The sequence below is a fragment of the Sebastes umbrosus genome, chromosome 17 (genome assembly GCF_015220745.1).
Source record: "Sebastes umbrosus isolate fSebUmb1 chromosome 17, fSebUmb1.pri, whole genome shotgun sequence".
NCBI classification, from domain to species: domain Eukaryota; kingdom Metazoa; phylum Chordata; class Actinopteri; order Perciformes; family Sebastidae; genus Sebastes; species Sebastes umbrosus.
The window spans coordinates 24,168,651-24,190,954 of record NC_051285.1 but is presented as its reverse complement, the minus strand read 5'-3'; the positions used below and the strand labels follow the sequence as shown (position 1 = coordinate 24,190,954).

The 22,304-nt window shown below is 41.3% G+C and overlaps 1 protein-coding gene across 2 annotated transcripts; it reads right to left on the bottom strand.

Moving 5' to 3' along the window:
* Nucleotides 1-79: 79 nt before the first annotated feature.
* LOC119475782 (C2 domain-containing protein 2) lies at nucleotides 80-22,296 on the bottom strand. 2 transcript variants are annotated; one of them, XM_037748794.1, is made up of 14 exons: nucleotides 21,460-22,296; nucleotides 19,800-19,895; nucleotides 17,084-17,203; nucleotides 12,132-12,233; nucleotides 11,811-11,927; nucleotides 10,361-10,469; nucleotides 8,283-8,391; nucleotides 8,114-8,178; nucleotides 7,878-7,993; nucleotides 7,617-7,785; nucleotides 6,086-6,327; nucleotides 4,673-4,940; nucleotides 4,384-4,420; nucleotides 2,702-2,935 (listed from the first exon to the last, which is right to left on the bottom strand). In XM_037748794.1, exons 1-14 carry the CDS (start codon nucleotides 21,733-21,735, stop codon nucleotides 2,851-2,853), a joined length of 1,911 nt encoding a protein of 636 aa, XP_037604722.1. In that variant the 5' UTR covers nucleotides 21,736-22,296; the 3' UTR covers nucleotides 2,702-2,850. The 2 variants fall into 2 exon arrangements, with proteins under 2 accessions (XP_037604721.1, XP_037604722.1); XM_037748793.1 differs by lacking the exon at nucleotides 4,384-4,420 and having other exon boundaries at nucleotides 80-2,935; nucleotides 21,460-22,295.
* Nucleotides 22,297-22,304: the final 8 nt, after the last annotated feature.

Sequence of the window (22,304 nt, the reverse complement as noted above, 5' to 3'; positions counted from 1 at the left end):
AAATTCTCTATTTTCTAAATTTGCATGAAAAACATGTTGAAACATTCCTACTAGACTGGCAGTTTTTTTTTACTTTTTATGAGAAAATATACCTCCCGGGGACTCAATTCTAGACCAAGATCAGTTGATAGGAGGGAGATTTGTTTTCACTGAAACATGTATCATGTGCTAGAACTTGATTTGTTCTGTATTGAAAATAATCTGCAAAATTATAACATAGCTTCTGTAAAGTAACAGAAGTGGAATAGCACATCGACATGTACAGGTTTACAAGCTACCGGAGCACTAAGGAGAATTCCCTACAGCCTGGATATTCAAAGTAGCACCACGCTCTCAGTTATTCAATCAATATTTATTGCTGAAAATGAAATAACTCGATATGTATATTAGTTACAATCCCTGCAGGGAAATGACTGACATTCTGCAACAATAGCTATGTCACTCTGTGTCAGTGCACAGAGCAGATGCCAATAAAAAAAACATCAGGAAGTAGTTTATTAATCACATACTGCTTACTGAATGCATAACAGTAGCCAATGCTTGCAGGCTGCCATAAGCAAGGGCTCTGAAGCTGAGCATGATTAAAACAACCCGTTTCCCCCTCCTGTCCTCAGAGTTTAAAGGGGATTCTGTCTGAAAGGTAATCAAAGTTTCTTCAGCCCGAATCTGGGCTTTTGTATATATATTTTAAAACAGACTCCAGAGAGCAGAGCGTGTACTGTAAATACCAAGACACAAAGACAACCCACACTGTATCTGCAGGACAGTGTCATGAACAGCAAGTGAGTGTTTTTAATTCTCAGATAGTCTAATAATGTAAACACTCGGTTAACAGATATGTTATGTGCATAGGCTTCTTGATTATAGACATTGCTGATGGTGCAGGAACATGGTGGCACCCTCGTCTCTCGGAGCCAGTCCCAACAGTTCTCTACAGCCCTTCAGTCCTCTGGTGTGACGGTGGACGCAGCCTCAGGAACCAAAAGTCACGTCAAGTCAAAAGGACAAGCCCACCCCGTGACGTCATCCTCAGAATAACTGTAAGGCAACCTGTTAGTTCTGTCTGTCTCTGCTGCGTCCGTTCTCTGAGCAGATTATTGAAGAAACAGTAGTTGCCAGGATGTACAGAAAATGTCTTCAACAAGCTGCTCACATAAAGGAAATACAATCATTAGCTGGATAAAAAAAAAGGAAAGCAGCCAAACTATTTGGTTGCTCCCAAAGGTGTTCACACTGTCTCTTGTTCATGTGTTCAAAGCTACATCTTTTGAAAACAATAAAACACCCAATAAAAGAATCATTCGGATGAAATGAGCGCTGAACGCGTTTCATTAGTACGTAATGCGACAAATACAGCCGAGTGTAACGTCACAGTCCCTGGATAAAGGTTCATTCACTTCCCTTTTGACACAGTAACAAACCTGCTGATAACAGTAGTGTACAGGAAGACAAAGAAGAAAGTTGCATATCATTTGAAAACACTCACATATAGCTAAAGTTTCATGTCAGCCACAGTGTCACTGCTTCTTCTTTTCGTTTTGTAACAGTGATAACTTACGTTTATCACACGGCTTTGTTGAATACTCGATTCTGATTGGCCAATAAAGGCGTTCTACGGTCGGTTATTTCTTCATACCAGACTGTTGCTATGTATAACAGACTGTTGCTACGGGCGCAGTTCTGATATCGGACTCTGGTGGACCACTTTTGTGAAAAAATTATTGATTTCTTAAGTAAGTAGCCGTGCAATAAGCGGGATAATGTACAGCTAACAGGTCACTGTTGTGAAATAAACCCATTCAGGGCGATTCAAGACCCCCGTCAGGGTTTATTTCACAACAATGACCGGCCCGCTGTACATTATCCCTTATTTAATGACCTCTGTACATGCCAATCATACAAGACTCGTTCTGATATCTTTGTTAGACATAAGGCTGCGGATAACTTTGTTTTACAGCTTTCATATGCACATTACAAATAGCTGTTTTGTTTTATGCGGAATAAAATTAAAAGAATTTAAAATGAATATAAATACCATATTTCATAGTATTAGTGTCAAAAAGTAGTCATATCACTATCTCCCACTTGCACCGGCCGTGCATTGGAAAGATCGTCTCCCTTTGTGAATGTTTTTTGAACACAAATCTCTATCAGAGTAGAGGCGCTCCTGTCATTGCACTTTAAATAAAGATACTAAAATTGTGCAAATCATACAAACACCACTCCTCTGTTCATCTTTGGTCCTGTTGGTCCACCGTAGGAATTTTTACGGGTTACAGCAGGGAGAGTTTGCCCTCAGTGTCGGTGAGGTAAAGAGTGACAGCCCCACACCGCTCCCTTCTGTCGGTCACAAGGCCACAAAAGCACTAAGAGATTTCAAAAATGTTGCATAAATTTTGATATAAGAAACATGCAAAATAATATCCTCCAAAATGCCATTAATCCAGGACAGGAGACCTTCATTCACTCATGCGCACACTTGCTTGGTGGAATAACTGCTTCTTGTAGGAAGCAGGAAACGGCAGTAACAGAGGATATTTTTTTTCCATCTGCACAGCTTTCCCATTCACAATACAGGAGCCCCAATATGCAGTTTGGGCATTAGGGGGAGCAAGTTAGCCAGGAATTTAGCCAGTGCAGGATTGAGGTGGAGGTGGTGATGGTAGTCGTTGTAGGAGGGACTGAGGTGAGAGGGAGAAGGAGTGGGGGGGGGGTCACGCATGTGGATCCCCCATGGAGGTAGCGCCGTTGGCTTTGCTCTTATTCTTACTCTTGCGGGTGAGCATGCGGCTAAGCGTGGCTGTTCGGCTGGCCCGTTCCACTGCGGCCGGAGACTCCAGGTATACCAGGTCATTGTGGGACTGGCTCATCCCCGGGTCCTTGCGCTGGTGACGCCGCCGGAAGAAGAGCTTGGCACTCTTCTGGAGGAAGCTGCCTGTAGTGGAAATCAAAAGGACAGGAAATATTCATTGTGATGCCTTGAGACAAGGACTATGTCAAGATGACACCGCTCGAGGCGAAATAAAACTTCGACGATGTACAATATTCATTTGAAGTATCTAAAGTGGCAGGTTTAGACAGCTGAAGCAGCAGTGGCACAGAATTCGTGTTAGATGGAAATTGTGGATTATTGATGGTGATAAAATCTGGCATGGACGGGATAGGCTGGAGAAATAATATTTTGTTTATTCCCCCTTTGACTACTAGTCTCTCCTCTGTAGAAGAGCTCTGTTAAGCTTTGGATAATTACGATCAGACTTTAGTGTGTTGTATAGTGTTTTGTGCATGTAAAAGGTCTCCAAAGTTACAAAGCCCAAAGTCCACACCAAAGGGAGTTACTCTCCCCCACAGAAACACTGCTCCTGAACGGTCTCAAACGCCTTGCTTGAAGTCCCGCCTTTTCTTCCGTAATGTGGTGATGTCACCAACTAACACAGTTTCATAATACCTGCCTAGTGGTTAGCTTGGCACGCCCTTAAACAAAGCTAAGGCAGGATCTCAAACAAAGCGTTTCGGGCCACACTAATACTTTTTATTTGCTACTTTTGCTACGTTTATGCCTAGTGTCCACACTACTTTGGCGTTTTCGAGCCCCCAGCACATCACATTGCAAGTAGGGCTGTCAAAGGTAACGTGAAAATAACGCGTTAACGCTAATTCATTTTAACGCCACTAATTTCTTAAACACATTAACGCAACTTGCGATTTTATGATCAGTTTTAAAGCTAGAGTGAAGATACTGGTATCATATGAAACTAGAAAACCTAAGGAATCCATAGGTACGTGAAGGAGGCTAAATAACGTTTCAAACGTATACCAAATTTTAGCGATGAAAATCTGGCATGGCCATTTTCCAAGGGGTCCCTTGACCTCTCTGACCTCAAGATATGTGAATGAAAATGGGTTCTATGGGTACCCACGAGTCTCCCCTTTACAGACATTTCCACTTTATGATAATCACAGGCAGTATGGGGCAAGTCATAGTCAGTATAAGAGTAGTAGTCATAAGAGTATTAAATACTTGACAAATCTCTCTTTAAGGTACATTTTGAACAGATAAAAAATGTGCAATTAATTTGCGATTAACTATGGACAATCATGCGAATAATCGCAATTAAATATTTTAATCAATTGACAGCCCTAATTGCAAGTGATTATCTCAAAGTGTTCACAGGACTTTGTCTATATTATGCAGCCCCGCAACACTCGTTCTAAAGCTCTACAATACAGCAACTATGGGATGTGCTAATAATTGATTTGACACAAACTGAAAATGAATTTGACATTACAGAAGAACATTGTTATCTACTCTACTGATAGTTAGCACATACTACACATACTAGAGCACCAAGGACACTACAAGTAGCTCATGGAATAACTTACTCATCAGGACATATAGTGTGCTTAGCACTGCTCTCCTCTAAGACGGCAGTGATGATAGTTCAAAAAAGAAAGGTTGAAACAGTTGGAAGGAAAGAGAGAAAAGAACACAAAAACAGATTGCATCACAGAGGAGCAACAGATGGCCACGAAAACAGCCAAACGGAGAACATTTAACAAGTTCTGCCTTTAAAGTGACATGTTTTATGGAATAATAAAAAGCAGCTGTGTCACCATGTCCACGGTTACTAGTGGCTTCAGGTACTCAGCGAGTCCTTCTGTGACCTCTCACCTCTTCTCTTCTTGCAGCTTGCCTCGGACACACACATGGACAGCGAGGTATGGTCTAGTTCCTCTCCGGTTTGGCTCTCCCAGTCCTCCGGAGGCCGGCCTATTCCACTGGGGCCTTCCTGGGGCTCAGACTCATCTGGAGGGCTGCTGGTCCCTGACGCAATCGCTGTGGTCATATCGTGAGTGGAGCTGGCCTCTGACATCGAGGCGTCCATCGCTGCAGCGTAGCCTGCCATCATAGCCAGCTCGTCATCCTGAGTCAAGGGCGTCTGGGAAATAATAAAGCATATTCCTGCTTTTAAAAATCAGTTTCTAGTAAAGCAAGATTTCCTTTGGTTTAACATTTGCATTTGTTCATGCAAATACTTCCTCTGGCATCATGAATGACCAACTATTTGCACTGGCAGCTCTGAGGACCTGTGTTCACCTCTCTTTTATTGTCATTTGGGCGGGAGGATGACAGTAGGATTAGGTTAACTTTTTTCCACTGAAGGCCCAGTTTTAGTCACTGGCACTAAAGCGAGTAAAGCACCTTTTCCATACACATGTGCTGGTTTGGCTTGACTCGGTTTGACTCGGCGCGTCAGCCCAGCACAGCAGGGATTTGCATCTCCATTACAACAGGGCTACCTGCCTGATGGTGCGTGAAACCACGGCTGTGACTAGTGGTCAAAACAGCGGCTGAAAAACCGATGGATCAACACATTTCATTACCTATATTCTTCACAATAAAAGTCCCATGTTCTTTTTGCTGCTTGTACTCTTCCTCCCTGCATTATTAATAGACCTGTTTATATGAAAGAATAGTCACTAACAAAAACCAAGCTCCACTAATTCGCTGACAAACACATTTCATTTCTTGTAAATTCTTCACAATAAAAGTCCCCCATTATTTTGTTATTTAAAAGCTTTTATTACGAAGCTGCAAAATCAGGAAATGTTGGGTTTGAGCAGCAACTTAATTCGACTCCAAGCCCCCAGGTAGAGCGTTGGGAGGAGGCTTGGATGCGGGTTGGGCGCACTTTGGCCCGACCCCAGAGATGCTTCGTCTCGGGTGCGACTCGGCGCGCTAAAACTGGTAATGGAAATGCAAATCAGCGCAGCGTGGTTTGACTTGGCATGGCCAAAAGTGCCAATGGAAAAGCCCTATAAGTGTACTTCAACAACATAAGGAGTCTCTTCCTGCTCAAGACATGGCTTGCAATGTGTCATTTAAGATCTATCTTTCCTCTGTCCTGATCCACAGGTTACGGAACACCACAGTTAAAAAGTGTTAAAACTAGAAACTGATTTCCAGAACAGCAAACACTAGAATCCTCGGCTCGGCCTCGGTTACCCTGTATATTAAATAAGAGAAACTGTTCTACTAAAATGAAACAGTATAATGCACCGGTGAAGAGTTCCTCATCCTTACTTTAGCGATGCCAGAGATGATGATGGTGCTCTTCCTCACTGGGGACTTGAGCTTCTGCTTGGCAGACTGGTGGAGTTGCCTGATGGCGGCCTCGGCCACCGGGTCCGTGCCGTTGAGCATCAGCAGCTCGGTGTCAGAGGAGGACAAGGCCTTGCTGACTGTGGCCCCCGGCAGAGACACCTGCTCTGATACACGGCGCTCTGACAGCTTGGGCTTGTTGGCCACCGCTTTCTGGGCAGGATCTGAGGGAACACAAAGCTAGCTTCATCGACTGCTTCATGGGTATGATGGAAGTTCAAAACATAAATGGTTAAGATTTGACAATGTGCATTATGGAATTGGAAAAATTTACTGCAATTTCAGCTGTGGCCCACTAATAGGTCTTTTCTTCAACCCAAAACACTCAGTCGCCATCTTTCTGAGCTCAGCTGACTGTTACATCTATAGACTGTTTATAAGAAGTGGACGTAGTCACTCTGACGTCACCTATTAGTTTGTGGACTGCCGTTTTGAAGCCTCGAGTTCGGCATTTTGGCTGTCGCCATCTTGGTTTTTTTTGCAACCAGAAGTGACAAAAGAGGTTTGGAGCTAAGTACAACTGAACTCTGAATAAGACATTTTGTGGCGACCAAAATGTTACAATTAACTTTTGTGAACAAAAAACACACTGTGAAAGGGTTAAAGTTCTAAGACGAAAACACAGACAACTCCAAGGCCGGACAACGCCGTGGTAGCGACCCTGCTTGGTAGCGACCATAAAGCATCCCCTGCTTTATGGTCTATTTGACTCTAAATGGGACCATAATTTACTAAATGAACATCATGCTGTATTGAAGAAGGCTTGAAACTAGCGATTGAGACCATAAACTCTGGTAATACTGCCCGAGCCTAGTTTGTTGTTGTAATGCTCGGCGACAACAGGCTGAATTGCACCACTACCCCATGTTCTAAATGGGACTAAACACATTCATGTTTTCTTCCAGAGGAGTTTTAATTTACATAATTTGCTATCACACAATAAAAGTACCTTGTGTTTAGAATGCATGGAGGAATTAAAACTCACCTGGAAGAAAACATGAACGCTTTTAGTCCATGGGGTAGTGGTGCACTTCAGCCTCGTGGCCAAAATTAGTATTACAACAACAAACACTTAGAAATGGGGGTTTTTTTCACCTGTGAAAACAATTTTTCCACCTAATATTACAAATGAAAAAAGTAACTTATAAAAATGATCCTGACAAAACCTTTTTTTCACCTAAGTAATAAACACAGGAGAAAAAACTATTAAGATCAGACTTAGAAAATGGATCACCAGAAAAAAAAATCTCATTTGCCTCTCAGGGCTTCTGTAGATTTGGATACAAACGATATAGATTAAGTCAATATTAAGATCATTATAACAGCATAATCTCAGCTTCAACATATAGCCTCCCTGTACTGTATCTTGTCTGTATACTGTATCAATTATGGAACATGTCTCCTCTGAGTAATCTGTCAGTGCTGTGTCTTCTCGCAGTTCGTGGTGCCGTACCTATGTTGAGCCCGAGAGGGGGCGGTCGACCCGGCTTGCTCTTCACCGCGGTGATGGTGGTGACGACCGTGCCACAGGGCATGACTGTACGGTCCATCTCCACCCTCTTACTGGAGGCTGGGGTGGGAGGGTGCCAGGACCTCACCTCACTGGGCTCCAAGTAGGTAAACTGAAGGATACAGTTACCTCACACAGTTAATATTATAACTCTAAGTGAAAACCTCACGAAACTATATCTGTTGATTATTAATGCAAACTTACATCAGTAGTAAGTGATCCAGTCACTACATCTTTGGTCATGAGTGCAAATGTTTGGTGTCCTTTGGGATGCTTCTTTACAAGATCGAAAGGCACTGACACCTGACCAAGTAATGAATCTAAAAAAGAGAAAACACACTACTTTAGTCCGGTGGTACCAACACACGTGAACAAAAGACCTCCTCATCATGATGAATAAAACGCAAATATCAAAAGGCAGCCAGTCATTGTTTTCTTACTCTCTTGAGGTTGTCCATCATTCTTTAACTGAATATTGAGCTCTTTTGATCGTCCATTCAATTCACTGGGGAGAAGAAAATACATTACAGGTGTTGATGGATTGCATAGAAAAAATAAAACAATCATCATCTTTGCAAAATGACAGTCATCGTTTGCAGTAAAACTTACAAGATAAAGGGCTGGTCCCAGGCAGGATTGGTTGTGTTCTTCAAAATAGAGGTGTTAAACCTCTGTGGAGGATCGTCTAACTGCATTACACACAGAGGATTCACGCTGCCTACAAATACAGCAGACAACAGTCAGCATCACAAGAAACATGATCCAAGATCTAACTGTAAATTCATTGGAATACCTAATGACAGCTGATCACATAAAATGTGCTGATGCAAGATTACGTTTAGCTTTGGTCGCTTCCTCTGCGTCACTTTAATGGACAAAGGGAAGGCCAGCGTACATCGTATACACGTTGAATTATGCATAGAGGAGACTCAAGGTAGTAAGTACCGATTGAGAGCTCTTCCTCAGCACATGTGATGAAGCTTATTTCATGGAGCACTTAAACTGAACTTTATTAGTCACAAGCCCGGCTCCAATACTGTAAAAGCATTGCGTCTTAATGAATACAAGATCAGCAAAAAACCTTAAAGACAAAGCATCCACTGCAGCAGCTCTGGATCTGGCTTCTAGCCCACAGGAAGCCTCACTAGTGAAGCTAAGCTAAGTATACCGGCTCTTCACTTAAAGGATGGAACATAGATAATGAAGTGTTGAATGCAGTGTCATGTCTCGGATGTATAATATCAAGTGTTGTGCAGAATACTATAAGAGGACGTCCGGAGGCCTGAAAACCGCTGACTCACAATTAGAGAATGACTCAATGCAGACACTACCAAAACAAAGTTGCTGTGGATGATGTTAAGGTCTGAGACTGGACAGTAATTTTAACAGCCTGTCATGACTCAGAACATCTTGTCCTCTAGTTTCACGGCTGACAACTCTCTGTTTTCACTCTGATCAGAACACAGGGTGTTGTGATACTGTTGTGGGTGTATTACGAACAAACTGCCAGCATTGTTCAGCTTTAACCAGTAGATTACCGCCTTTGGCGGCCAACAGACAAACAAATCTGTTATCTGGAGAGCCTCAGGACTACAGTAGGTTGGCATAACAAACAAAGACCAGGCAGAAACAGTCCCTAAAATAGTCGGGGTGTAAGAAAATATTGATACACATGAGTATCGTGACTTTGGCCACTTTCAAAGGGGTACCTTGACCTCTGACCTCAAGATATGTGACTGAAAATGGGTTCTATGGGTACCCACGAGTCTCCCCTTTACAGACATGCCCACTTAATGATAATCACATGCAGTTTTTTTTGTATGCAGTACAAATGTGTTATTTTCACCTATTCTAAAAATGATGTGTGTGAATATTTCTGCATACTGGGGTCCCTAAACAGTCTTAGAATTACATAAATTGGGTATGACTGAAAAGCTGAAACTCTAGTGGATCAAATGAGTCCAATCATATTCATGTGTAATGACGTTAGCCCCCATAGTAGCCATTTCACATAGTGACTTTTTTACTCTTTAAGTTGCGTGAATCAGGTGGTGAGTAATATTCCATTTTCCATATAGTCTTACTGAACAATCTAAAGCGGCTCCTGCCACTTTCTTGACACGGCACCGACACAATTATAATACACTTCATACTTGATACATGGTACATACTTGGTTTCTTTATTTGTAAGGTATACTGAACCCTGTGTTTTGTCTCAGGTTACTGTGCAGGACCTCAGGTAAATATGATTTGTTGGGAGAAGGCTGATGGGTGGAGTTTATAAGGCTGGTACACGGACAACCCATGCAGCTCATTATTTTTTAATCAGCTCCATCTTATCAGTAGGTAATACCGGCTCTTGCTGACGCTATTTAATAATGCTAAAAAATACCTGTCTTTTTGCTTTAGACTTGCAGACACAGACTTCTGCACAATGTATTTTGGCTTCAGTGTGGCCGTAAGCTGTTGACGGAAGATATGCTTGGAAAAACATATCAAACAACGTCTTTTACAGAACTGTAAAAGTTTGCATTTCTCTAAACTGATTACAATAAACCAGAGATATGACTGCGATGCACATGTGAGCTGACCACTGTGGCCACAAGGTACAGAGGGGACTGAAATAAAGACACCAGCTAAAGCTGTTTCATCAGAACTCTAAGTTGCTAAGAAGACAAGCGTCCAACCTGCAGCGTCCTCCTCCTGATTCAGTGTCACCCGGATGTTCTTCACCAGCAGCTTCCATTCGTGAGCACGGGGGGGTTTTGGGGGCGAAAGCGTGTTGTTGCGTGCATCCTATTGGAGAAACCATAGTAAGTAAATAACTCAACAATGTTGATCTACGGGCTGCAATAATAATAGCAACAATGTAAGTAAAGTATCCTTTTCCCAGCTTTTTCAACAAAATGTTATACATTGGTCAAATGTAGTATTATTAATCTCAGAGGCAACCTACAGTATGCTTATTGTAAATGGTGAAGTGTCAGAATTAAGAAAAAAAAAAACATTTATAGGGGAATAAAACTTCTGCATCTCAGCATCCCAGCTTATTCCTTATATTCTGTGTGAGAAAGACAATATAACAATAGTTTGCACAAGAGGGGGGGGACTTTATGAAAAACAACCGTGCTGACAGAATGTACTCTTGTCCATGGTTTCAATGGGATTTTCATTTATGACCATGAAGAATTTGCATTAGAAGTCACGGTTTTAACCTTGAAAGGCCAAACAAATCATACAAGCTTTTAAACACACAAAAAAAAATCAGAGCACACAAGTGTATCCGATACATTTTCAAACATTTCCTTCTTCTCAAAAGGGCAATTCACCTGTTTTTCTCCATTTCACATCAGGGAAAATTCAATTCATTTGGAAAATAAGAAACTTCCAAGAGATGACTTTGGGCTCTGCTGACTCGCTAGGCAGCTGTCAATATTTACGACACTCAACGCATGTGATTAAATCAGGAACACATGACATTGCATCATGTGACGGCCGGGCAAAGAGCACATAAAAAAAAAACTTTTTGTAAATGCGTGTCAGCATAATAAAGTCATTACACTACATTAGTGCAGGCTTTACTTAGGCATGTGGTGACAGTGATCACATGCTCCAGTTATGAATTTTTTACATGTTTGTGGAGACACAGTGGCTTAGCAGGTTTAACATAATTGCAATAACCCTCGAGAAGTATCTGTGTTGCCAACAAAATCCGTCCAGATTAGTCGCCTTGCGAGGCTTGGATATAAAACCTGCAATAACTTTTTTGACCACTTGGCTGCGGAAAGAAGTTTGCAAATGCAGCGAACACACAATATCTGTCTCTTTCTGCCTGCTGCAGCTGAAAACGACGCCAAAGAGTATAAAAGCAAAGAGATGACACCGAGGAGGAGAGCTAGCTGGTAATTCTCTGTAAATCCATCACTATGATCGACCCCTTTCACATTATTGTCACGTTGTCATTTGATACATCGTTACTATAAAATACTGACTATAGTCGCTTTCAAGTCCATTTGTCATATTGCAGCATACTGCAAATAATGACGTGGTATGACAACCTTAAACACACACTTGTCTGCACTGTGTTCTTGTGCGGCACCTCTTCAAATGTAATGCATCAGGCGTGACTCCACTCACCTTGACCTCTGAGGCCTGAGCAGCCCTGCAGCTCAGCAACACAGAGGGACGCGTCGCACATATCAGCTTCCTCAACTGCTCCTTAATGGCTGCCACACTGGAAGTGTTGGCATTGTCCTGACAGAGAGAGAGATTATCATATCAGACACAACCCACATATTAAAAGCATATTGACTGTATTAAACCAGAAACAGAGGTAAAAAAAAAAACATATATATTTTTGTTTTGGTACAGTGAAACATTTCTCCTTGTTGGTGTGACACTTTGTTTTAGTGCATTAGCACTTATACAGACGGCAGGTCCATATCATTATCAAATTACCTGGGTGAAAGAGGGTGTCACTTGCAGCTCCCCTGTCTCCAGGTGAGACACTCCCCAGCTCACCTTGACCTCATCGGCAGCTTCTTGCATCTGTAGGTCAAGCTGAGGAACACAGAGGAGAGAAGACCATGATGCCTTTTGATGCCACGGTGATCAGAGGTCATACAGAATACACGTATAGGAAATCTATAGTAATATTTAAATGCAGATTACATAAAACTGCCTTTGTTTTCAAATTCAACCTTTATTTAGCCAGGATGGTCCCATTGAGATCTAAAATCTATTTTCCAACGGGCTCCTGGCCAAGATGCAGCACAAAAGATTCACACATAAAAGCACAAATAACAGACTTATTTATGATATCAATACTGATTCTCTGGATATCAAGCAACATACGGAACTTAATGAGTTTCAGTGTGACAAAGGACGACCTCTGTAGACAGGTTGGATTGACTGTCTGAGAAGCAGCCATGCAGGAACCGCACTATGGATAGCAGACAGCCGTTCGAGGAGTAAGACGGCCGTCATTACGTTTGCCGGTGGGAGAAGTTTGCCTTCAGCTGCTGCTTTTTGTAAATAGATTGTATATTGAAATAGCTAAATAGTGTTTGCTTTTCTCTGTTCTGGATTTCCTTTTCAAGTCTCTGTGTGTGCAAACAAACAGTTAGTATACCTGATGTTTGTTTTTCTCTTAATAATGTTTACATTGTGTTCGTTTGTACGGCAATCTAGTCTGATATATACGTTCGTTGTTTGTTTGTATAATGGCGAGTGTAGTACTCACCAAAAATGTTATTACTGCCTGTATTCTGTCCTTGTATGTTTTAATGTATAACTAACACTGTATATTAATGGCTGTGTTGCTTTACAAGCCATCACCCCCTGAGACCCGCCCACGTTCCTAGACGACTTTACTGTCTTTCAGAGGCTGTAGCAGGTTCAGTTTTAGAGCTAGAGTGAATGTAGACAGATATTATATGAAACTAGAAAAAACCTAAGGAATCTATTGTTACCAACCATGTCATACTAGCTTGTTGACAAGGAGGCTAAATAACGCTCATAAAACTGGCATGCCCATTTTCAAAAGGGGTCCCTTGACCTCTGACCTCAAGATATGTGAATGAAAATGGGTTCTATGGGTACCCACGAGTCTCCCCTTTACAGACATGCCCACTTTATGATAATCACATACACTGGTTTGCGTATTGGTGACGTTATTTTAAAGCTTAGTGGTTGTGTCGGTTGCAGCGAGGGAGAGACCCCACGCTGTTGACCCTTTTATCTGATCAAAATGTACATTAAAAGGGAGATTTCTCAAGTATTTAATACTCTTATCAACATGGGAGTGGGCAAATATGCTTATTTTATGCAAATGTATGTACAACACAAAACAATGACAAATATTGTCCAGAAACCCTCCAGGTACTGCATTTAGTATAAAGAAATATGCTCAAATCATAACATGGTAAACTCAAGCCCAACAGGCAACAACAGCTGTCAGTGTGTCAGTGTGTTGACTTGACTATGACTTGTCCCAAAACTGCATGTGAACAATACCACTTGTTTATTGCCACTTTAAACTAAGTAAATTGGGGGGAATCAAATCACAGGATTACTGTGGCTGCCGAATGTTCTGTAACTCTAACTGCTTTAAACAATTACGTTCCTGAAGGCCTTTAAATAAATAAGTCTGTTGCTGTGGTTATGTTGTTTGATGACTCAAATGTCCAAATATCAAGCCATTAAGCAAGCCTAAAATTGTCACCACTGAACCAGCTTTCACAACAATAGATGTCATGCATTCATTTGTTGACTAACTTCAATGACAGTGAGTAATCATGTGAGGCTCAGTCAGTTAAAGTGAAGACATATTCATCATATCATATCTTGAATACATTATTCTGTCACTCTATTCTAACAATCTAGCAATCTGTGGGTGGGACTCATTTGTACGGTCTGACGTGAGGAAATTTGTAAGGAATGATTTTTGAGAGTAGACGACAGTGTGGTTGGTGTTCTTAGGTGGCCATTATTTTGGATACAATTAATTAAACGAACATTTTGTTAATTTACTTTACTTTATGAAACTGTATTCTTCCTCTTCCTGTATTCTAAATCAGTATAATGAAACCTTGAAAATTACTTTATCTCCATTTCCAGTCTCTAAAATAACACTGGTGCCATGGTCGACACCATACACTCCACAACAAACGCTACAGCGCCTCTTTAGTCAGCCCGACAAACAGGAAAAAGGTTAAGAAAAGAGAAGGTTGGCAAGGTGGTACATCAACATCTAGCTCATCTGAGAAACAAAGTGAAAGAAGAAGAGAGGAAAGAGAGAGAGAGACAGAAGAAAACAGACTGGGCCATCCTGTTCCAGCATGCCTGGATTCCAGCGTAAGACTGAACAACCGCCTCTGTGATGCCAAACAAAGGCCTCATCAGATAGCAATGAGAATGCTTAGATGGATCCAGAAGAACAATATCACTGCCTGGCTGCATTGATCAGACCCAGATGAGTTCATACAAACAGCTTTAACTGGCCGGGTACGTTAGCATAATAATGAAACTCCATCCACATGAGCTGAAGAACAGGAATAGTTTCAAAATGAGAATCATGATTATTTTGATCAATATTGATATTATGTATATTTTAGCGACAACATATTGTATTGCACTTTCACATTAAAATAAACAGAGCACTGTTTTCTCTTCCATGCTGTGCTACATCCCTGTTAATGTACAAATTAGGGCTGCACGATGTTGGCAGTGCAAGTGCAATATTTTTTTCTGCTATATACTATTTATTGCAATATGAGAAAATACAGGAATATTCACCCTACCCTTTTGTTAGCTACATTTTAAAGTTGAATGCTTCAATCTTGTGCACTTTGAGAGCAGTTTTCCTTCCAACGCTATGCAGTACCTGTGAAGGTTTCTGGACAATATTTGTCATTGTTTTGTGTTGTTAATTGATTTCCAATAATAAATATATACATACATTTGCATAAAGCAGGGATATTTGTCCACTCCCATGTTGATAAGAGAAGTCAAATAACTAGATATGCAAATATGTTGTTACTGCATTGGGACGACGCATGTCACATGTCACATGTCACATGTATGCATGACATGCAACAGGCCATGTGGTGCAGTCGTGTGTTAAAAGACAAAGTACACTCAGCAGCAGCAGCAGCACACCACAGTGCACTGGGTGTTTTTATCATTGTGTTCATGTACCGTAAATGCCCCGGGGCTTCTGGTCCACAGATCCCAGCGCTCATAACATGACGAGCCAGGAGCATTCTAGCACGGATCTCAGTCAAAGGCTAACAAATGTTCCAGCGGATGGATGGAGACATTTGAAAAGGGCTCTCTGACTTTTCCAGACTAAGCTGAAACAATTAGAGTGAAAAGGAGACAAGAGGCTTCCTTTATGTTCCTGATCCGCAACCAAAACAAAACCGCCCCCGACTCTAATCCTGACTTTAGCTTTCGAGTCTCTCACTCTCTCAGGTTGTATTTATGGCACAATGAGTTCAGCCGGGATGACAAGCACCTTATTGGTTTAAAAATAGCCTCGATACAATTGGGTTAGCCTGCTTGTATCCATACATTGGTGAAGATTTAACACTGAAACTAAGGACCGGATGAAAGCTTAACACGGCTTATTGCACACTACCCATTACTTATCCAGACACATTTGACTCAATTCATTTGAATACTGCAATACTTTACTGAAAAATGAGCCCAGTCACATTTGGGCATGATAAATAAATTAGGGCTGTCAATCGATTAAAATATGTAATCGCGATTAATCGCATGATTATCCATAATTAATCACGATTAATCACACATTTTTTAACTGTACAAAATATACCTAAAAGGGAGATTTGTAAAGTATTTAATATTCTCATCAACATGAGAGTGGGGAAGTATGATTTTTTAATGCGAATGTATGTATATATCTATTATTGGAAATCAATTAACAACACTAAACACTGACAAATATTGTCCAGAAACCCTCACAGGTACTGCATTTAGCATAAAAAATATGCTCAAAACATGGCAAACTGCAGCCCAACAGGCAACAACAGCTGTCAGTGTGTCAGTGTGTTGACTTGACTATGACTTGCCTCAAACTGCATGTGATTATCATAAAGTGGAGATGTCTGTAAAGGGGAGACTCGTGGGTACCCATAGAACACATTTTCATTCACATATCTTGAGGTCAGAGGTCAAGGGACCCCTTTGAAAATGGCCATGCCAGTTTTTCCTCACCACAATTTAGGGTAAGTTTGGAGTTTTTTTTTTAATCTCCATCGCAACAAGCTATGACATGGTTGGTAGTGATGGATTTCTTAGATTTTATAGTTTCACATGATGCCTGTGTCTTCTCTGTAGCTTTAAAACTGAGCCTGCTACAGCCTCCGTAAGATCGACTGCGTTAATGCGTTAAAGACATTAGTGGCTTTAGACAAATTTGCGTTATGCGTTATCACGTTAACTTTGAAAGCCCTAAAATAAATACAAGATAAACAAAATAAATCGCTGCAATTTCCAGGTAAGAACAAGGTAGTCTTTAGTCATTTGTGTCATAACTGTATAGGCCCCTGACAAATGTGAATATAGACAAAGTGGGCCAGCCTTACTGGAAAATGGGCCTGACAGTGAATTTAATGAGGTCTTCGGGACATTTGCCAAGCACAGAGAGATACCCCAACCATTTCATCTCAGACTCCTGCCAGCAGTGAGCCAACGCTGGGCAGCACATCATGTTCAATAAAATCTCCCATTAAACTAAACCACAATGACTTCCAAAGGATGTATCTCTGTCTACAGGCGCGTCAGTGTTAAAGGGGTAGTCACAAAAGAACAAACTGAGTGTTGTTTACTTTTCATGAAACTCGCGACTTTAATAGATGCCTTAGGACCGACTAAAGAGCATTTACCTGCATCTCCAGTGGAGCTATACAGACTGTGTATTTACGAGGATCCGCTGTAGCCATGGCTGTCGACGCTGCACTGACAGAGAACTGAAGCTTCTCCCCAACCACATTGCAGCGAGCGGCCTGTTGGGAAGACAAAGTGAGGCATTAGTGTAATATAAATATACTGAGAAAGCTGGAGCTAAAGCCGTGACAGCATTTGCACATGACTCACATGTAGTTGTACCATGTCGTATGAAAGAAACTCAAATAGGGAGGGGAACTAGAATTTGTACTAAACTGTAAGGTGCTGCTGTAAGTCTACCAATGTGTGAGGAGAACTAGAAGGATTCATTGATAATACATTTTTTACTGTGTGTGTAGAGTCTTACGCAACAGCACAAACAGACTGAAATAAAACCAGTGGGACGTGTTTAACGTTTGCTAAATCTGATCCAGAAGCAAAACATCTGCCTTTGGATGATGTTCATACTGAACAATGAAAAAAGAAGAACATCTGTGCTAGCTTTCAAATGTATTATCAGCAGATTCAATAAATCACTTTCACTGCAATGGAATGCATCTGTAACAGCGTGAATTAAAGCTGAAATAGGCAAGTTGGAGCAAATATGATTTTAAAAAGTTATTTTCTATAAAACGATCACTATATCCTGACACTAGTGATTGAGAAAGGTAATCTGAAACAAATCCTGTGCCTCTGTGTCCTCAGGTGCTCCTAATGGCATCTGCAAGGTTTCACAGACCGGAGGAAAACAACCAATCAGAGCCGAGCTGGAGCCTTGTAGTTTACTGTTTAGCGATATAATGAGAAAGTTTGTGACCCGGCCGCCATGTTGAGATCAGTTGAGGAAATACCAAGCACCGCTCACCAGCCGGAGTAAACTTTCTAATTTTACAGCTAAACAGAAGACTACAAGATGTTTCTGAACACATTTGAGACGAGAAATAGGCAATACAGTAACACGATATTGATTCATATTTGATCAGCGCTGTATAGTTTGACCGTTTGATCAGAGTTTGCGAGTGATCAGCCAAAGTCTCCCGTCATGGGCTAGATTTTCTAAAGCCTGAAAACAGAGCCACGAGGAGGTGCAGAAGTCCAGTTTTCTCTCAGAACACTTGAATTACAATACGCTGAAAGGTTATTATGGAGTTTTTGCACAATGATGCCAAAACTATTCTGTTGTCCTCTTACTTGAAACATATGTATTCATTGCATTCATTCTGATTTCAGTGGAGGATGGGTGTGTTTGTGTCCAGTTGGGTATTGGATCACTGCGAGGGGAAACCTAAGCATAAACATGCGTAGGTGCTGGTGCATTCCTGTCTGCCTGCTCCTCCTCAGTGCTGAGCTGGACAGCTATGTAAGCTTCTTAGAGCACACACGCACACACACACATGCATACGCAGCGTGTGGGTAAAAATAAGCCTCTGTTCATTAAACTCCCTGCATTCAACAACAGAGCACCTGGTATTTTGCTCCATATCACGACGGTCACAAAGAAAGGGCTGAGTTTGCATTGGGGAGTGCCGCAAAGCCAACCAGGCCGGCAACACAGCGAGCAATTTGTCCCTCTCTGACCTCTCTCTCAAAAAATAAAAGCCCTCCGTCCTCCCTCCCACAGGCTTTCTACTATTGTTATTAATTCAATAGTATGCGTTATCGTTGTCTATGGATGTTATGTATCCCCTAATTCCTGTCTTTTTTTATCTTTTGATAATCTTGATGTAACCCACTCTCCCACTGTAGGCTGATGCTTCTCTTTAGGGAGTGATATTTGGATGTTGGATGAATTGACCTATATTGTTGTGACACATGTTATTTATTATTCTTACAAAAAAATGTTGATACTTTTACTTCTCTTTTTATTACTTTCATTATGATGTATGGTTGTCTACACAGCATATGTGCAGCTTGTTGTTCTCTCTCCCATGTCTCCAGCCTACGCAGAATCACTTCCCAAATAGGGGAGGTTATTTAAGAGAATGTGTGTCTCTCAGATCTGTTTGACTCTGATGAAGACGCACTTGCCATCAAAACGTTAATCTTCTAATAAAGTTGATTGCCTTTAATCCGTGTGCTCCAGTGTGCTTTGGATCTTGTTTCTGAAGACTTGCCCTTACAAGATTGCCCTATTCTGTGAGCCTTTCTTGTGAAACGGCTGAAGCTCGTGAAAAAACTCCTTTCTTCTCTCCGTCGTCAGTTTGTTTTAAACACAGTCTGTATGACTGACAAAAGAAGAATCATACAAGTGTTTCATAGCCTTTTTAAGCAGAAGTGTTCATTCGTGGTGTGTCTTTTGATTACTGTTATGAGCATGTAGACACATGAAAAAATAATAATAAGCAGATTCATTTGCCAAATCTAAATGAATGGGGGAAATGTCTGTTGGCCAGTTGATGAGTCAGCGCTTGTCTACTGCAGGCTATAATGCAGCACTGGTCATAGAGTAGCTCCACTCAATTAAAGGAGGGAAGATTGATTTGAAGGACAGCTTTTGTCAATAAAGTACATAAATAAGGAAATTAGAAATCTATAAGTGTCTGCTGCTGCTGCTGTAACCCAGATGAATGTGGAAGCTGTCATGAAAAACAAAATCTATTGCTGTTGTCAGTGGCTGGGAGGAGGAGGACACAGCACCGGCACTCAACAACGGAACAATTGATCCAGATATCTGTCTGAAAAAGCCTTTCTGTATTACTAAAATGGTCAGTGTACCTTGTTTCTGGCAGACTTTTGAAAGCTGGACACTTGGCTGACCGTGAGCTCCGATGCCTCAACATCATCCTCTTCAAAGGTCAACAGAACAGGACTCTGATGGGGAAGAGGATGGAAAATGTTTTAAAAAACAGCCTATTACACATACACAACAAGGAAAATGAAGCTGTTGCCAATACATGAGCAATGATCTTGGCTGTAATGTGTCACATTGACAACGTCAAAGCATGTGTTCTGACATGAGAATACCTAGGAATAGAAGAATAAAACGCAGATGGTTCAAGGGTGGTGCAAATTTGACACTGCTGAGTGTACATTCCAAATAAGCCAGAGAAGAGTGATGCTGTTTTTGACTAATGCCAAAGGATGGGTGAGGTTTGACGGAAGTGGCTGGGTCTTCAAAAGCTACCTATTAGGAGTGTAAGAAAATATTGATACACATGAGTATTGCGATATTATGTTGTGTGATATTGTATAGTTTCTCCAAAACACTATCGATTTTGAATTAACCTCTTAAAAATCTGACGACCCGGCCGCTATACGATCTTTCGGAAGTTGTAGCTGGCTACTGGCATCATATGAAACTAGAAAACCTCAGGATTCCATCGATACTATCCATGTATGTCATACTGGCTTGTTGCGAAGAAGGCTAAATAACGCTCCAAAGTCACACTAAATTTTGGCGTGTTTTGGGCAAGGAAAAACTGGCATGGTGATTTTCAAAGGGGTCCCTTGACCTCTGACCTCAAGATATGTGAATGAAAATGGGTTCTATGGGTACCCACAAGTCTCCCCTTTACAGACATGCCCACTTTATGATAATCACATGCAGTTTGGGGCAAGTCATAGTCAAGTCAGCACACTGACACACTGACAGCTGTTGTTGCCTATTGGGCTGCAGTTTGCCATGTTATGATTTGAGCATATTATTTATGCTAAATGCAGTGAGGGTGAGGGTTTCTGGACAATATTTGTCATTGTTTTGTATTGTTAATTGATTTCCAAAAATAAATATATACATACATTTGCATAAAGCAAGCATATTTGTCCACTCCCATGTTGATAAGAGTATCAAATACTTGGCAAATCTCCTTTTAAGGTACATTTTGAACAGATAATACAATGTGCGATTAATTTGAGATTAATCGTGATTAACTATTACTACTACTGCATACATTTTCATAAAACAATCATATTTGCCCACTCCCATGTTGATGAGAATATTAAATACTTCACATGAATGAAAATGGGTGCTATGGGTACCCACGAGTCTCCCCTTTACAAACATGCCCACTTTATGATGATCACATGCAGTTTGGGGCAAAAAAAACATGCATTTCTTTGCATGCAATACAAATGTGTTATTTTTGCTTATTTTAAAAATGGTGTATTTCTGGTGTGTTCTTTATACTATGTCAGTTTTCTTCAAATTAAATTTTAAAATCGCAATATATCGCCTCACTTACAGTATCACAATATATTGAATTGTTACCCCAGTATCATGATATGATAGACAGATTCTTGCCAATACACAGCCCTGCTATCTTTATATGAGAGCATAAATGAAGATGTCACTGTGCACTTTCTTTATGGGAATCACCTGCCTGCCCCAGACAGAGTAGAGAATGAATGGTGGTGGCTTGCTGATCATGAGACTTACCCCACGCTTCCTTGATTGGTTATTCAGAGCCCTGCACCAAGCTCCTCTCCACTGGCTCTTCCAGCTCCTCAGTGACAGCGCCCATCCCAGCAGAGCAGCAGCTTCTTCCTCCTTCTCCGCATTGTCCTCTGCCTGCTTCTTCTTCTTATTTCCCCCTTGTTGGAAATACTGTACGAAATACAGCAGGAGAGTAACCAGGGATGCGAAGAAGAGTGTGACCATGCATAGCCACTGCGGATCCCCCAAACCCAAATATGAACTTTCCAAGTCGGACATTTCTTTGCAAAATGAGAAACGATGATCTCAGCTTTTAGCACACCTCCTCTGAGAAGTATCCTAGCAACCTCATAGTAGGTGTTTGACCAGGGAACGGCCAAATCAATGAACGCAATCTCTCACAACTGATAACAACAGCACAGATCTCAACCCACAAAACACGTTATGCTTATTGTGATCCATGCTGCAGTTCTCCATAGTAGCTTTAAAAAGCTCAAACTACTTGTTATAGAGACCTAAAGGTAGTCTCTGGCTTCCAAATAAACCTGCAGAACCGCTCACTTCTCCTCTCATTGAATGTTGGCTGTTAGCTTCGTTAGCTAATCTTCGTTACGGTTCGTTTAACTAGCTCTTCTTCATTAGCTACGACAAAAGTTTCCACAAATGTGAGTTATTTCCAAAGTCTGCGGTTAAGTTCCACCGGATATATATCCAGATATTGAACAAGAGTCCCGGGAAAACATCCTGAGAGCGAAAGAGAGGAGCAGTTCTCGCCGCTGGACTTCAAGTCTGACTGTACTAAAGTTGCTGCTTCTCAACGGATATGTGGCACAAACTCTAAGTCCCAG

Excerpts from the sequence above, each read along its gene's own strand:
- LOC119475782 (XM_037748793.1), bottom strand. The coding sequence starts at position 21,735 with ATGTCCGACTTGGAAAGTTCATATTTGGGTTTGGGGGATCCGCAGTGG. Across the intron at positions 11,928-12,131 it reads TGACACCCTCTTTCACCCAG|GACAATGCCAACACTTCCAG; the intron begins GTAATTTGATAA and ends TCTCTCTGTCAG. Across the intron at positions 10,470-11,810 it reads CTCAGGCCTCAGAGGTCAAG|GATGCACGCAACAACACGCT; the intron begins GTGAGTGGAGTC and ends TTTCTCCAATAG.